The 14,293-nt window shown below is 40.5% G+C and overlaps 1 protein-coding gene across 1 annotated transcript in view; it reads left to right on the forward strand.

Moving 5' to 3' along the window:
* Positions 1-13,483, forward strand: part of CRYL1 (crystallin lambda 1) — a 52,610-nt gene extending 39,127 nt beyond the window's left edge. Inside the window, exons 7-8 of the mRNA XM_068181343.1 lie at positions 9,470-9,576; positions 11,236-13,483. Of these exons, the coding sequence (XP_068037444.1) occupies positions 9,470-9,576; positions 11,236-11,349 (221 nt within the window). The 3' untranslated portion in view covers positions 11,350-13,483. The remainder of the gene's footprint in view (positions 1-9,469; positions 9,577-11,235) is intronic.
* The last annotated feature ends 810 nt before the right edge of the window (positions 13,484-14,293 follow it).

The raw sequence follows: 14,293 nt of genomic DNA on the forward strand, positions 1-14,293 counted from the left end.
CATTGTTGTTTGGATTTGAATAAATTTATTCCAATTATTTTTTTTGAGATCAGTGTTTCTTCTTTCCCTGTGGGATGCATACATCAAGATCTTCCCCTTAACTTCCTATGGGCTAATGTCACTTTTTGCCTCTGTTAGTTCTTACATCCTTTCCTCCATATTCATAAATGATCCTATCAAACCTATTATCTAGGCCACTTTAGGTTATCATTTAATCAATGCATGAATATTAAGAATGCTGACTATATGGCAGTGAGCCAACAGTCTTGAACATGGAATAAAATGACAGCATCAAGTAATTAAAAGGAGCAGAGACAGCAACAACAGTTTGAAGACTGAATTGCAGCAGACAGGAAGGAAACTGCTTTGGGGAGGAAAAAACATACCCAAATTGCATAATAATATAAAGTTGATTGTTGATTTCATCAAATAAAATTAATGTCGATATCTGTTTCAGATTTTGAGTTTGTCCTCTTATAATCTCACATGCCAGCATCACGACAAATGCTGTTAAGTCTTTTACAAGGAAGATAGTAGACTTCACTACAGTCAGTTTGCCTGTTTACTGTTGTGGGTTTATGTTAGCAGACACAACATCCCACCTGTACATGTACTGGGCAGTCTGTGAATATAGTGAAGATGGTCCAGCCTCAGTGAGATTGTATCTCCTAGTATCTTGTTTCTTGAGAAAACTGGTTTCTTCTCTCTCTTTTTTTAAGCCCTTGCAAACAATCATCTATAGAAGCAGAGGCTAGACTATAATATCCTGTGTTTTACAGGTTTGCTGCAAAAGTTCTTCCTATGTATTTCACAATTGGCTTAGATCAGTTATTTTATTAGTAGGTTATTCGGTGGGCTATAATTGGAACTTGATCTAAACTGCCAATATTAGTAGAAGAGCTGGATTGGGGGAGGTTGAAGGATCTTTGTTGCTGTTTTCTCTCCTGCATTTATATAAACACCATTCCAGGATTACATTCTACCTGTCACTCACTGAGGTATTCATACAGATGTCTATAGGAGTTATGTGGAAATTGGGTCTGATGTATGGTCCCCATAAAGAAAGTACAAATATCCAGTAAGCTAGAAATGAGTCTTCATTATCAAAATTGTGTTTCTCTTACAGAAAGTGAGAATACTTGCTCATCTTAGAAGCACCTGCCAGGTGAATTGGTTTTGGGTGATAGGAGCAGAATGATTGTGCTGTGTGAAAAGCACAAAATATGAAAAGGAAAGAGTGGAGAATCATAAGTCATAGTTCAAAGGAAGGAAATTTTACTTGTTTTGTTGGGCAAGACATAGCCAAGTGTGGTTTCTAAGAATTGTTCTAAACAGATATGCTGGCTGGTTCAAGAGCAGAGATTATTTCCATTGCTATGGCCACTACTTCAGTGCTGCTGTACAGGGAGCAAACCAAGCTTTAACCCAGTTCAGGAGCTTTTGTACTGCAAGTTGGTCAGCAGGTGTGAGAATGTCTAAGGTAGTAACATCTAAGAAAAGGAAGACTGCCTTCTTTTCTGTTTAGAATATGTGTTATGTATTAGGATAATAAAATATCTCAACCCAATTCAGGATACTTATAAGAGGGTACTACTGAGATGGAGTATCACAGTGGTATGTAATCATACAAAGCCTTTTAATTTTCATAAACCCACCATATATTTAATATGTGTTTACATGCATTCAATTCCCTTCCCAGTAGGCTCAAGAAAGCAGTTTATAGCCCTTCTAGAACTGCTGTTTGCCTCTGTGGAGCTGCAGGGCTTTTCTGTATGAAAGAGTTTATATGCAGTAAGTCAAGATGTGAATTTTTCAGGATAATGGCTGCTGTGCACCAGTTTCCTTCTATGGGCTCTTACATGTAAAGTAGTTCCCTCTGCTTTCTGAAAGGAACACATGGCTTTGCACAGGAATTCTTTGTGCTTTATTCCTCAAGTCATTATAGATGGCTCCCAAAGAGCGCATCTTGATGCATTAATGAGTGTGTGTGATTACCAAGTGGCTCAGACTGAGGAATTCATCCCAAGTTTGAAACTGATGTAAGAAAATAAGCAGTTCATAATGACGCAGTTTAATTCCTTGATCGAGCTCACAGCAGGCCTGCAGAAATACCTTGTGCATTGTTGTTGAGATGGTAACACTGGCACAACAAGAATAAAACTTTTTTTGGTCCTACCAATTTTCAGTGTAGTTCCAAGTGACTAGAGCTGTAAGTGAACTCATATGGCAATTAATGTAGTGTACAAAATGTCCTGTGAATTCACGCCCTAGCTCAGAGCATGCATCTGTGTTCAGGCACACCCTTGATGAAGATAGGATTACATTTAGAAAGTTGCCCTTGGAGCTGTAATGTCTAGAAATGTAATACCTCTATAATTTAATAAGTTTGGGACTTTTGTTTCTTTGAACATAATATAACCATGTCAGATTCCTCCACAATGTTCCCTTTTTTCTGTTAAAATATGCCTTTTTTTCCTGTTACCATCCATACTCATCTTTCACTGCAGCGTCTTCTTCGATTTTATGTGCTAAAGTCGACCCCACCCCAGTCTTTTCAAATTGTTGATGCTATTGCATCAGTGGCTTGACCATCATGCCTCTTCTCTTTAAGTCATTACAGTATCTTAATATGCTGCTCATCAGGTTGAAAGTCATCAGGTTAATACTCAGTATGGTGGAGCACCCTCTCTTTGGCATGTTCCCTGTCCATGCCAGTGAGACTTGCTCCTGACTCTCATTCTCTCTCACAAGTGTCTCAGTGCTTGCTAGGCTGGTTTACCAAGTTTTCTTGCTTGTATCCTTCAGCTCTCATGCCTGTTGCCTTTCTTGTGAAGAGAAAGGGATGAAAAAACATACAAGAAGCTGATACTTTAAGGTGCTTACAAACTATAATGCATGAATATACTACGTTTATACTGTTTTCACTTCTGTTTTCCTACTGCTGCAGTCTTTGTCCTCTTTATGAACTTCACTTGTGTCTTCTCTCAGGGCAGTGAAGCACTTAATGCATATTTCTGAGCTAAATATCTGTCCTGAGTCCCTTTTCCTCATCAATACTGTGTTCATCTTGGTGATGCAACTAGAGGCATTGCAGCAGTAACCATATTTGCACCACACCAGTGCAAGTTCTCAGGTAAGGATTTGCAAACCTTAAGTGTGGTTATTAGAACAAATTCTTGTGGGACAGTTCATTAGCCATTTTGGAAACTGTCTGGACTCTCATCGAAACTGAATAAGCAGCAGCTTATTCCCTTATTGGAGCCTTGTGTGTCCTAGATACCTATGGGCAGCTGAAGAGCCTTGAATCAATGCCTTTGTCTACCTTGTGGTAACACAGTCTTGTAGAAGTCAGAAATGCTGAGAGAGTTTGGGATTTTCAAGGAAGATAGAATATTCCCCTTTCCATCTCTATAATCTTGCATATACTGCCCCCTTAGAACTTTTTGTAACTCATTTGTATTCTTTCACCCCCTGCCATAGCTGTGACTAAGTGGTGGAAGGAAGATTCAGGAAATTCCTACCTTCCCTGGGGTTGTTTGTTTTGTGTTCACAGTTCTCAGTTGCCTGCTGCAACATCTGCCTCCTCCCATGGCCTCTTTCCTCCAACATTGATGAGGTGAGCATATGCAAGAAAGGGGAAGGTTTAGATAGGGAGCCAGCAAACCACGCAGACAAGAGGAAGCTATCATCCTTTTCCTCTGTCCCAGATGCATCTTGTGTCGCTCTCCAGTTGGAGATAACGAGGCACAGCATGGGCACAGCAGTGGCCCACAAGGAGAGACAGTTGTTTTTATCAACCCCATTTACCATCTTGCTGTTTTTCCATCTTCCAGGTGCTCCTGTCTGTTTCATACTGTTTGCCAGTGCTAATTCTTCCAGCTTAAGCTGCTCCCTGGGTAGTATCAACAAGGATTAAAGAAATTCTGTCTTGTTTTCCTTCTTGTCCCTATACTCCAGCCAAGGGCTCTTCTTATCCACCTTTGGAATAGCCCTGACCCTTGAGCCAAAGGACTCCTAAGTCTAAAGGCCTGGAGTCAAATATTTGCTATGAATTTGCAGTTGAAAAGCAAAGTGATTTTTTCAGAAATATTCCTTATTGCTTAAGAGCCAGCTTCAAGAAGGCATTCAATCAGTTGATACCAATTACTGGAATCAAATTAAAGTTGCATTTCAGGCTGGGAAAACTATCTTGAGTTATTTATTTGAACTACTGATTTTTTTAATCCTTGAGTGAGATTGTGTGTGTATTCTAATTTTTGGTCTACTGACTTCACTTGAGACTTGAAAGATTTTGCAGTGCCCACCTCCTGCTTGGCCTGCAGCATATGTGCCTGCATGTTACCATGCCAGCCACAATGTTGATAGCAGCTGTACTAATGCTGCTGCTCTTCTCTAGACCCCTAACTTTTTCTTCACTTTTTCCTCTTTTGCTGACATTGCGTAAGGCTTCTTTTCACACGCAGTGGGTGAATTGTGCTACCCAGCCTGCATTTGGCACGTCTCTGCTGCATGATGAGCTACACCCACCCAGAAATTGTTCTGATTCATTCAAGCAGTAGGTGAACTGCCAGTAGGAGCTTGATTTCCAGGTCTAGCTGGCTGAGTGAGCTTTAAAGGCCATGTCCAGCTCAGGAGTTCATACTCAGCAGGTAAATGGTTCAGCCACATCCAAGCATTCAGCTTTCCCAAGACACTAATGCACTTGAGGCTTGTGGAAAAGATTTTTGGTGCACATTCTTCTAGTCTGCCTTCTCATTACTACCACAATCAAAACTACTCAGATCTATGGTATTATTGCACAAGCTTACCAGATGTTTGAAAGGTTCCCGTTGACTTTTGGAAAAGTACCAAATCTAAACTATTCAGTCTAAGTGTCATAGACCTGTGTCAATTGGGTAAACACCACAATGACTGCTGCCTGACACTATAATAGCTAATAACTATAATAACAGACACTACTCAGTTTACCATTCCTTCTGCTGCCAGTTGCTCGTGGAGATTTGCTTGAATTGCTATATTCGACTGAGTTGCCTTTGTTTATTTTGTCATTGTCCAGCTAGCAACAGCTGCTGGCAGAATAAATCTGCACTTTTCTGCCTCAGTCATTTCTACTTCTGCATCTGGGAACATTCTGTGATGTTGCATGATGTGGGAACATTTTTGCTCAGACTCCTCACTGTTAGAAGACATAGCTCACATGAGCAAGTTGCATCTTTGTCTTGTGGCTGGTGCATGAGTCTTGTAAAGCATTGTCTTGGGTTCCCTGGATTGCTCATGTGGATAACATACCCCCAGTAGGTCAGTCTGGGTTGGCTTCAGCTGCTGAAGTCTTTGAGCCCAGCTGTTAAAATGTAAAAAGTAAACACTTAAGCTAATGGCAGGGTATGGTCAGAAAACCCTAATAACCAGTGGTCCTTTCCAGAGAGCTTATGGAAGTGGATGATGGTCTCTGCTTCTTCCCCCAGTGAAGAGATAGGATGATATCACAGCTTGTTCCACATCCCACAGTAATGCTTCTCTTCCTGAACCTCACTTCCTGCCAGGGATGTTTTGAAGCCCACTAAGCAATCTGGAGGTTTCTGGCTGTGTGTCAATCAAGAAAATTGAGCAAAATACAAATTTTCTGTATAAGTAGAAAACCAGTATACCTGTATGACTAGCTGGCATTCCTTCTTGTGTTGGGGAAAGCTGGAACATGCCATATTGTATACGCTCCATGGGTAGATAACACAAGGAATGAGACTAACTGAATGCTGATTGTCACACTCTTGGCACCAAATATAGGTTCAAGCTATTTAACAAGGCTGCGGTTTTTCTGAGAGCCTCCTCCTTCCTTCAGATACTGGACAATGTTTCTAGTCCATTTTTAAAAGAGTGGAGTACTCTCTCTACATTGCTCTTATGCAATGGACATATTCTTCTGTTCTGTCCTTTCAGTTGTTTAGCTGATGCTCATCATGACTTCAGAGTGCTGAAGGAAATTTTGTACTTCCTTGAGGCTTTGTCCTTTGAAAGTTCTTCTTTGGCCCAGAAAAAAGAGTGTTCTCCATCCTCCTACTGACCTCAGAGGCCTTTCAGAAACCCTGTACTTCAGCGATTTCAGGTGTGTTGAGCAGTCTAAGTGGTGTAGTTTATGATACATAGTTGGCGGTAATCAGAAGTTTCCATTCATTCATTCCAACCTCAACCATTTTAGGGTTAGACAAGTGTGACTTCTAAAGTATTGATTTCATACAGCAGTGTATTCCAGGGAACTGTTGAGGAAAGAGATCACTTAATGATTTATGACCTGATTTGCATTCTTTATTGTGATAGTCAGGCCTGACCACTTATATTTCCTGCATTTTGTGGGTTGGTAAGACCATGAGCAGTTTTTGTTCATGCTTCTCAGTCTGCACAATGTCCTGAGTCTTCATGGAAGAGTTGGTAACTGTAACTGCTTGCCTTTGTCTTTTGCATGTTTATAACTAGCTAATGAAAAGAGAATTAAGTATGCAAATTCTTCAGTCTCCATGGTTCTCAGAAGTCTTTAGTAGATGTCCAGAACTTCTCAGATCTGCGGTGATCTGATCATCAGGATTATCCACATAGGTGTGATAGGCTGGACTCAATGATCTCAAAGTCTTTTCCAACTTAGTTGATTCTGTGATTTCATCAGTATCAGCTAGTTTATTGCCAGACAAGCAGTGCTCATTTACTGTTGTGATGCAGTTCCTGACGTCCTGATAGGGAAAGGCTTATCCTTATCCTTTCTTGATCATGAGGTAGTTAATAACACTAAAAAGTCTACTAAATATGTATGTCTGGCTAAGTGATTAATTTCTCTTTTTGGTGCATGTATGATTTCATACTCTCTAGGGCCTCAAAACTAATTGTTTTGAGATTCCTACTGGAGCTGAGGGAAGCTGGGTCTTTCTGTAAATCAGCCAAGGACTGCTTGGCTGCCATTTTACCTGTTATTACCAGTTAGCTGGTTCTCAAGTTCTCTGACCATGTGTTTTAAGAGCTTCACAGATCTTGTGTGAAGGTCCTAAGGTCAGACCAAGCTCTCAGGGTTTCATATAGTCTTGAAAAACTCCAGAGGTGGAGACTGCACAACCTCTGTGTGCAGCCTGTGCCAGTGCTTGATTGTCCAGTCTGATCCCGTCATATCAAATTGTGCCTGTCATCCCTTGTCTTTCTGCTGTCCAACAAACGTAAAGAGCCTGACTCTGTGTGCTCACTGACCTCCCCACAGGCTCTGCTGCAGCAGTGCAAGCTGCTGGTAGGTTCCCCTAAAGCCATCTCTCCTGCAGGCTGAACAAACCCAGATCCCCCAGCCTCTCTTCACAGGACAAGTGCTCCAGGCCCCACCTTTTGGGTGGCTTCTGCTGAAGTTGCTCTGTTTTGTCAGTGGTTTTTTGTACTGGGGAGTCCCAAACTGAATGCAGTATTCTGGATGCAGTCTAATGAGTGCTGAGTAAAGGGTGTTAATTGCTTCCTTCAGTCTACTGTTAAATAACTTCAATCTGTTAACACAGCCTAGGCTGCTGGCCCTTTTTGCTGCCAGGGCACACTGTTGGTTCCTGTGCAGCTTGCTGCCTGCCACTACCAGGAGTTCTTGGAGTTCACAAGCCTGTGTTGTTGCAAGGACCTCTTCCTTCTGAGGTGCAGGATCTTGCATATGTCCTTGTTAAAGTTTTATATTGGCTCATTCCTCCAACCTTTCTAAGGGCAGTCCTGCCCTTCAATGTATCAGCTGGTCCATACCCCTCTAGCTTCACTCCTACACAGTTTGATACTATTTACAAACCTTATGGGCATGTTTTGTTAAGCAGTACCAGCCTCAGGACAGGTTCCTGCAATACTCCATTTTTGCTGGCCTGCAGGTGGAGTGCAAATTGACCACTACCTCTGAGACTCCCATTTTTTGTCCATCTAGTTGTCCAAACAGACAGACCCTAATGTCCTAACTTGGATACAAGAATATCATGAAAGACCACGTCAAATGCCTTTCTAAAGCTGAGGTAATGATATCCACTACTTTCCTATTTTTCACAAACAATTATTTAATCACAGGAGGCAGCAAGATCAGTTAGACATGACTTACACCATTGGAGACTACGTGCTGATTGTCACAGTCACACTCTCATTCTTATGTCCAGGAATTTCTTTCAAGAGCACTTGCTCCTTGATTTTCTTAGGGACAGAAGAGAGATTGATTGGCCTGTGATTATTTTGGACCTTTTTTGAAGATGAGTGCAATATTTGCCTTCAGTCATCTGAAGATCTTGTGATGACATTGGTGCATTGACTGACTTAATGTTTAAAGTATGGTAGAAAGTAGACTTGCAAGGGCATGCTAGTAACATTAAGGGCTATTACTAACAGTAGAAGTCCATCTTGTTGCCCTTGACATCCTTGCAAGTTTCAACTGGAGGTGACCTTTGGCTTTCCTGACACCATTCCTATATGCATAGGTGGTGTTTTTAATTTCTTCTTTACAGCCTGTCCCTGCTTCCACCTGCTGTATGACACCTTTTTGCACTGGAGCTCATCCAAGCAAGCCTCTTAATACATGTACTTGTTGTCCTGAATATCAGTATGGACTGTTTCTGCCCTTGGAGGATGCTTTACTGGCCTGTCCACAGGCTCTCACTCAGGCAGTCACCCTTCCCATGGAATAGCTCCACAGATCTGAGCTGCCCCGTTAGAGAGATAGCACACCCCCTCCTTGTCTTTCCTGCAGCACCTATCTCTCCAGTTGTGTGAGCCATCCCCACACACTTCAGTTGCCCCTGATATAAGGTTTTTCTCATCAGATGGGCCAGGGTTTTGGCAAAGATGCCTTTTCTCCACTTTGCCAGGTGAATCCTGTCTCCCCCTAGAAGTCCTCAACCATCAGAGAGGGTTAAAAAAGCCAAAACCTTGTCTCTAATCCCAGTTAGGGGTTGCAAGATACTGATCTGCAAGATCCATCTGTTCCTCCTTTAGCATTTTTCCTTCACTGGAGGCCACCTGTGTCTCCATGCCTTTAACACTTTCCCCCTGAGCCATGTTGTCCTTGATACACTCCAGTTAATAAATAGAAGTAATGACAGGAATGCTTCAAGATATGACACTCACTGACCGGGAGGAGAGGTGAGAGTGCTCTCCTCATGGTCCCTGGTCAGGGAAGTTTTCCTGTCACAAGTAACAAAGCACAGGTATATTCATGGTCGTGCACTACACCCTCACACAGCATTTTCTGCTGGTATGTGACATTCATTGGTTTTGCAATGCAGCCATGTCCTAAATCATTTTTCCATGAACCTTAATGGAAATGGGGCGGATAAAATCCATTTTTCCGTGATGACAATTAAATGTCTTAATCATAAGAGCAGTCCATTTTTTTGGGTCTCTGATTTAAGACAATGCTTAAGCACAGGCACCCTTACTGACTTTAAATAGGAATTTCTGTTGAAATGTAACTTTTCACTCTTATTTTCAGGTGTTTCAAGTTATTGTGAAAGATATGCTGAAGGAATGAAACTTGTTCTGAACACCTTTGGGCCAGTTCCAGAATTTTCAGGTGAAACTGTGCAGAAAGTCAATCAGGTAAATATGGAGTTGATAAAAACACCAACATTCAGAACAAAGAACGTTAGGGGTTTTTTTAACATTTTATTTTAACATTTGTGCTATTTCAGTTTACTGCTGGAGGCATCTGTAGTCTGTATTTATTGTGTGAATGTGTACTTTAAGGGAAAAGATCAGTACAGCATGTGAGTCCCTTTTGAAAGCCCTTGGATAATACATCATGGGAAAGTGACCTAGCAGTCACATTATTACCAGTAGCATTATTACTAGACAGAAGAGTCAGCTGCTAACAGCTGTGGGTTATTGGGATTTAAATCATCCATGCTATTCCTTTCTACTTCCCTCCTCTTATTGCATTAGTCTCAGCCTCCTTTCCTACATGAATATTCATCCTGTCTTCCTCCTACTCCATCTTCCTGCATAAACCTGTAGCACTTTTTCTTCTGGGTGTTCATTTTATACTTTACAAACCAGAGTTCCAGTTTGTCATGTGTGCAAATACATGTTTAAGAGAAGCATGTGAGCAGTCTGGTAAGGTTACTTTTATGTTTAAAGATAAAATGTGTTTAATTGCTGTTCTGGATTGGAATCTAGTTTATGTATTAACATTTCTAGGCCCACAATGTGTTTATAGTCACTATGTAGTCATTTTGAATGACCATAGGAATTGACTGAAGTATTGTAATTTCCTAACTCTGCCTTTTCAAAAGGTCTTTTTTAATGATTCACTAAAGAATATGTGTAGGGGTTGAATAATTTCTGATCAGCTGTCAGAGATTAATTCCAAATATGGAGGCAGCCTGTCTGGAAGATAGTATTTTGTGTTCCTATTTTTTTTAATGCATTTTGAGAAAAGCTACTCTTTTATGCTTAAATAACATAGACTGCTCATAGTAACAATCAATAATAATTTTGGAGTCATTCGCAATCAGAAGCTTCTAATTGGGATGAAACCTTACCTTACTCCTGTGTCCCTCCCTCTGATTTTTTTCTGGAGTGACTGCAGCTTGCCAGTCATTGGTAGTAGGTCCACATTTTACCCAGTTTCTCAACACTTGCCTTTTATGCCTAAGACCTCAGGTCCTATTTTGGCAAAGATGACCTTGTGGTCTCTATCTGCACTCTCAAAGCAACTTTTTTTTCCTTGTCATTTCTAAGACAACTTTGACTGTGCACTCAGAAATACTTTTTTTCCTTGTTTTCCCCTGTCATTTTTATAATAACTGGTATTCGTAAGACAAAATGTTTTTATAAACATGATATCTCTCACTGCATTTATGGGGACCCACTCACAGGAATCTGATTCAGAACACATTTTCAGCAACATAAATTGCCAGGTTGTCTCCTTTCTACTTAATAAAAGATTGTCATCAAGGTGACTAGACAGTAACTGTGTGGAGCAAAATGAGGGAAGAGGCTGATGCTTTGTTGTTTCTGTAGTCATCTACATTGCCACATTCAGGATAACCTTATCCAAGTGAGAGCATTTTTATTCCCATACAGGTTGGTTCCTTTCCAGTCGCTCATAGAATTAGTGACCTATTTCTTGTGATAGCCTAAATGATAATTTGTGTGGATGGTGACTTGGTCTGACACAGGGAAAGGAGGAAAAAAATGCTGGTGAAAAACTTTTCACTCAGAATGTGAAATTTACTTATCTTAAATTTTCACTTCTAGGCACTGTCTGAAAAAATTCCAGCTGTTCCAAAAGTCCTGGATGCCAGGAGAAAATGGAGGGATGAATGTCTCACCGGTCTTGCCAAACTGAAAACACAAATGAAATCTGACTGAGATGCACCTTGTCTAACAGGAGAGACCAAATGAAGAGCAGATCTTCATAAAAAGCAGAAATTTTTAGTCATGCAGAAGAGGAGGCTGAATGGGCAACCAATGATATATGCACATGATATTCATGCAAATGAAACATTTGGTCCAAATTTGCCAAATTCATGAATGACTAGAAACAGTTATTAAAAAGTTTGGTTAAAATTTATCAAATTGCTATGTAAATGCATTAGATGTGTAAGCGTTAAGTAGCTTTAGCAACATTAATATTGTGCAATGCAGGAACACAATCACATTTTAAATAATGCATTTTTTAACTTGCTTAGGAACTCAGCACTTGAACAGTATTTGCTAACGCAGGGATCTGAAACAGGCAAACATCAGCTGTTTGTCGCTGGAGAAAATAAGCCCTCCCCCACCAGTCACTGTGACAGGTTAATTTGTAAAGCAGTGACTGCAGATAGAAGAAGGTTGTATTGAGCAAAGTGGAATCACTGCACGGTGAGCTGAGACCTGAGGGTCTCTTCAGTTTGTATCTGTTACTGTTTCACAATGTAGGGAAAAGAAAGCTCCTCCTTTCCCTCCCCTTGGCACTTTCATACCTGTATGGTGATCTAAATGTGAGTGAATACAGCAGAATTCCCCCTTTATCCCCTCCCCCTGGTTCTGTAAGACTTACCCGAGACCTACTTTGTCTTCAAGACCATGCACTTGAGAACCCATGGCTTTGCTTGCTGATGTTTGATGCTGTCTGTTGGTATTGCTGCACAAGTATGTGCCTGATTTTATGAGTTGTCTGTACGAAATAAGAAATCTGGATTTAGTAGATGGTTTGGGAGACAGTATAGTGTAGTGTATCTGTCTGGGCTTTCTCCATGACCTTCCAGATTATTCTGGTAAACCAGTTCACCTCTCTGCTGCCACATCTTGTTTTATACATTGGTTGAAGCAAGATCTGCTTCTTTAGGACTCAGCTGTAGTGAATGTAACAGCTGTAGCTGAAGGAACCCAGGTATCTGAGTTGGAATTAGATGATCTTTAAGGTTCCTTCCAACCCAAGCCATTTGATGATTCTATGATCTGCTCTTCTGGTCCCCTACAGAGGAAAAGATCCAGTGGCTTAGATGCAACGTTTATGCTTTACTGCTGCCCTTCCCTCAGGAGATACAACATCTCCACATAGAAAAGCACAGGATACACCCGGAAGTAGGATCAATCTCAGATGCTGCAGTGGCATGTTTTGGTCCACTGCAAGGTATTATTATGAACATCTGTACTCTGTAATATAGTTGGACTTTGATCTTAGCTGGAGCCTTGGGGCATTACTGTTAATGCAGATAGTAGGAATAAATTGAAACAGTGCATTGCACCCGCTCTGTTTGAGTTATGCAGCTCTGAATTTGTGCTAGCTTGTCATGTAACTTCACAGTACAGATGCAGAAGTTTTAAGCTGTCATTCTGCTAATTCTCCTGTGTTTTTTATAGAGGATGCAGTATACAAGCTGTTTTTATTAAAGCTGTAACTTTACTAGTTACCATTTTGAGCTTAGCAGAAATGACTGCATGAACATAACAAACCCACTTATTTGTGTTTAGGACACAGTAAAAGAGATGTAAGATAATTTGTATTGCTGGACACAAGTGGTGGGCCAAGAACACATCTCTGGATGTAAAGCACAGGATGGGAGGCATAGTGCACAGGTTGTCCTGTGCTTCTTTACAATCAATGGAGCGAACAGCAAATTTGTAAGCTCAGATTATTACTTTATCCCAATACAGACTTAAAATGTTCATGTTTCTTCTCTTGTTTTTTATTGCCACAGTGACTGTCTCAACCTGCATTTAGATATTTGAGAAGTCAGTCCTCACTCCTGAGGCCTTACTAAGCAATAGTAAATTAATTGTGAGGTTGATTTCCTCATTTTGTGTATGGTTTTCCATTTCAGACAAGGCTGAAGATGGTTCTGATTACTTTCAAGATTTGACCTGCTTTTCTTGTGGGCATATGACATTGTCATAGCTAATTAGCTTGCAGTGCTTCTGTTTACTCTGAGAATTTTTAAAACTTGATCATGTAATGAAATATTTGCTGCTGTCTTTATTATTTGCTTATTAATAAAATATTTTAATGAGTAAGGTATTAACTTGTGTGCTCCAGTGTGATTGATGTTTGAGAGACAGAGCACTTCTGTAGAGTGAGCAGCTGCTCCACAGGGTTACAGCAGATCTCACCTTGGAGCATCAGCTCCCACACAGGTTTACAGCTATAAGTTGAGGAGGGGGAAAGTGCTTGACAAAAAGTGTATTTTAACTGACATTTCCATAAGAGTTCCAGCCTCCAGGATATACTTTTTTCCCCATGAAGATTAGTCAGGCAGAGGCACAGGGTGTCCACAGAGGTGGTGTAGTCTTCCAACCTGCAGATTTTCAAGTTCTGATAGGATGAAGCCCTGAGCAGCCTGGTCTGACCTCAAAGCTGACTTGCTGTGAGCAGGAGGTTACAGAAGAGACTTCCTAAGCTTCCTCCTGCTTTGCATTTCCTGATTTCAAGTTTTATTTGATTCTGGATAATTTTGCATCAGAAATGTTGCTCCAGTCAAATATTTATATTGTTTGATTGTCAAGAGAATGAGCAGTAGTTAAATGGTCAAGTAACTATTTTATGGTAAACTATGAGATATTTTGGAATAATTTATCTTGTGTTTTCTTTTTTTACACAATTGCATATTTTAAATTCCTGTATTTTTTAAATTCAGGTTACACCTCTAGAGTTTTCTAAGGCCATTTTTGTTGCACTGTGTTTTTCTGTGTTTCACCAATTTGATACTTACTGTTTTCCTTATTGCATGTATTTTACTGTAAGTTACTGCTGCATATTGGAAGCAGTGTCCAATATGTTCATACCAAAGCCTTGGATTTAATGCCATTAAAAAGAAACCATCTATGATAT

The sequence above is a fragment of the Anomalospiza imberbis genome, chromosome 2 (assembly GCF_031753505.1).
Source record: "Anomalospiza imberbis isolate Cuckoo-Finch-1a 21T00152 chromosome 2, ASM3175350v1, whole genome shotgun sequence".
Taxonomy (NCBI): Eukaryota; Metazoa; Chordata; class Aves; order Passeriformes; family Viduidae; genus Anomalospiza; species Anomalospiza imberbis.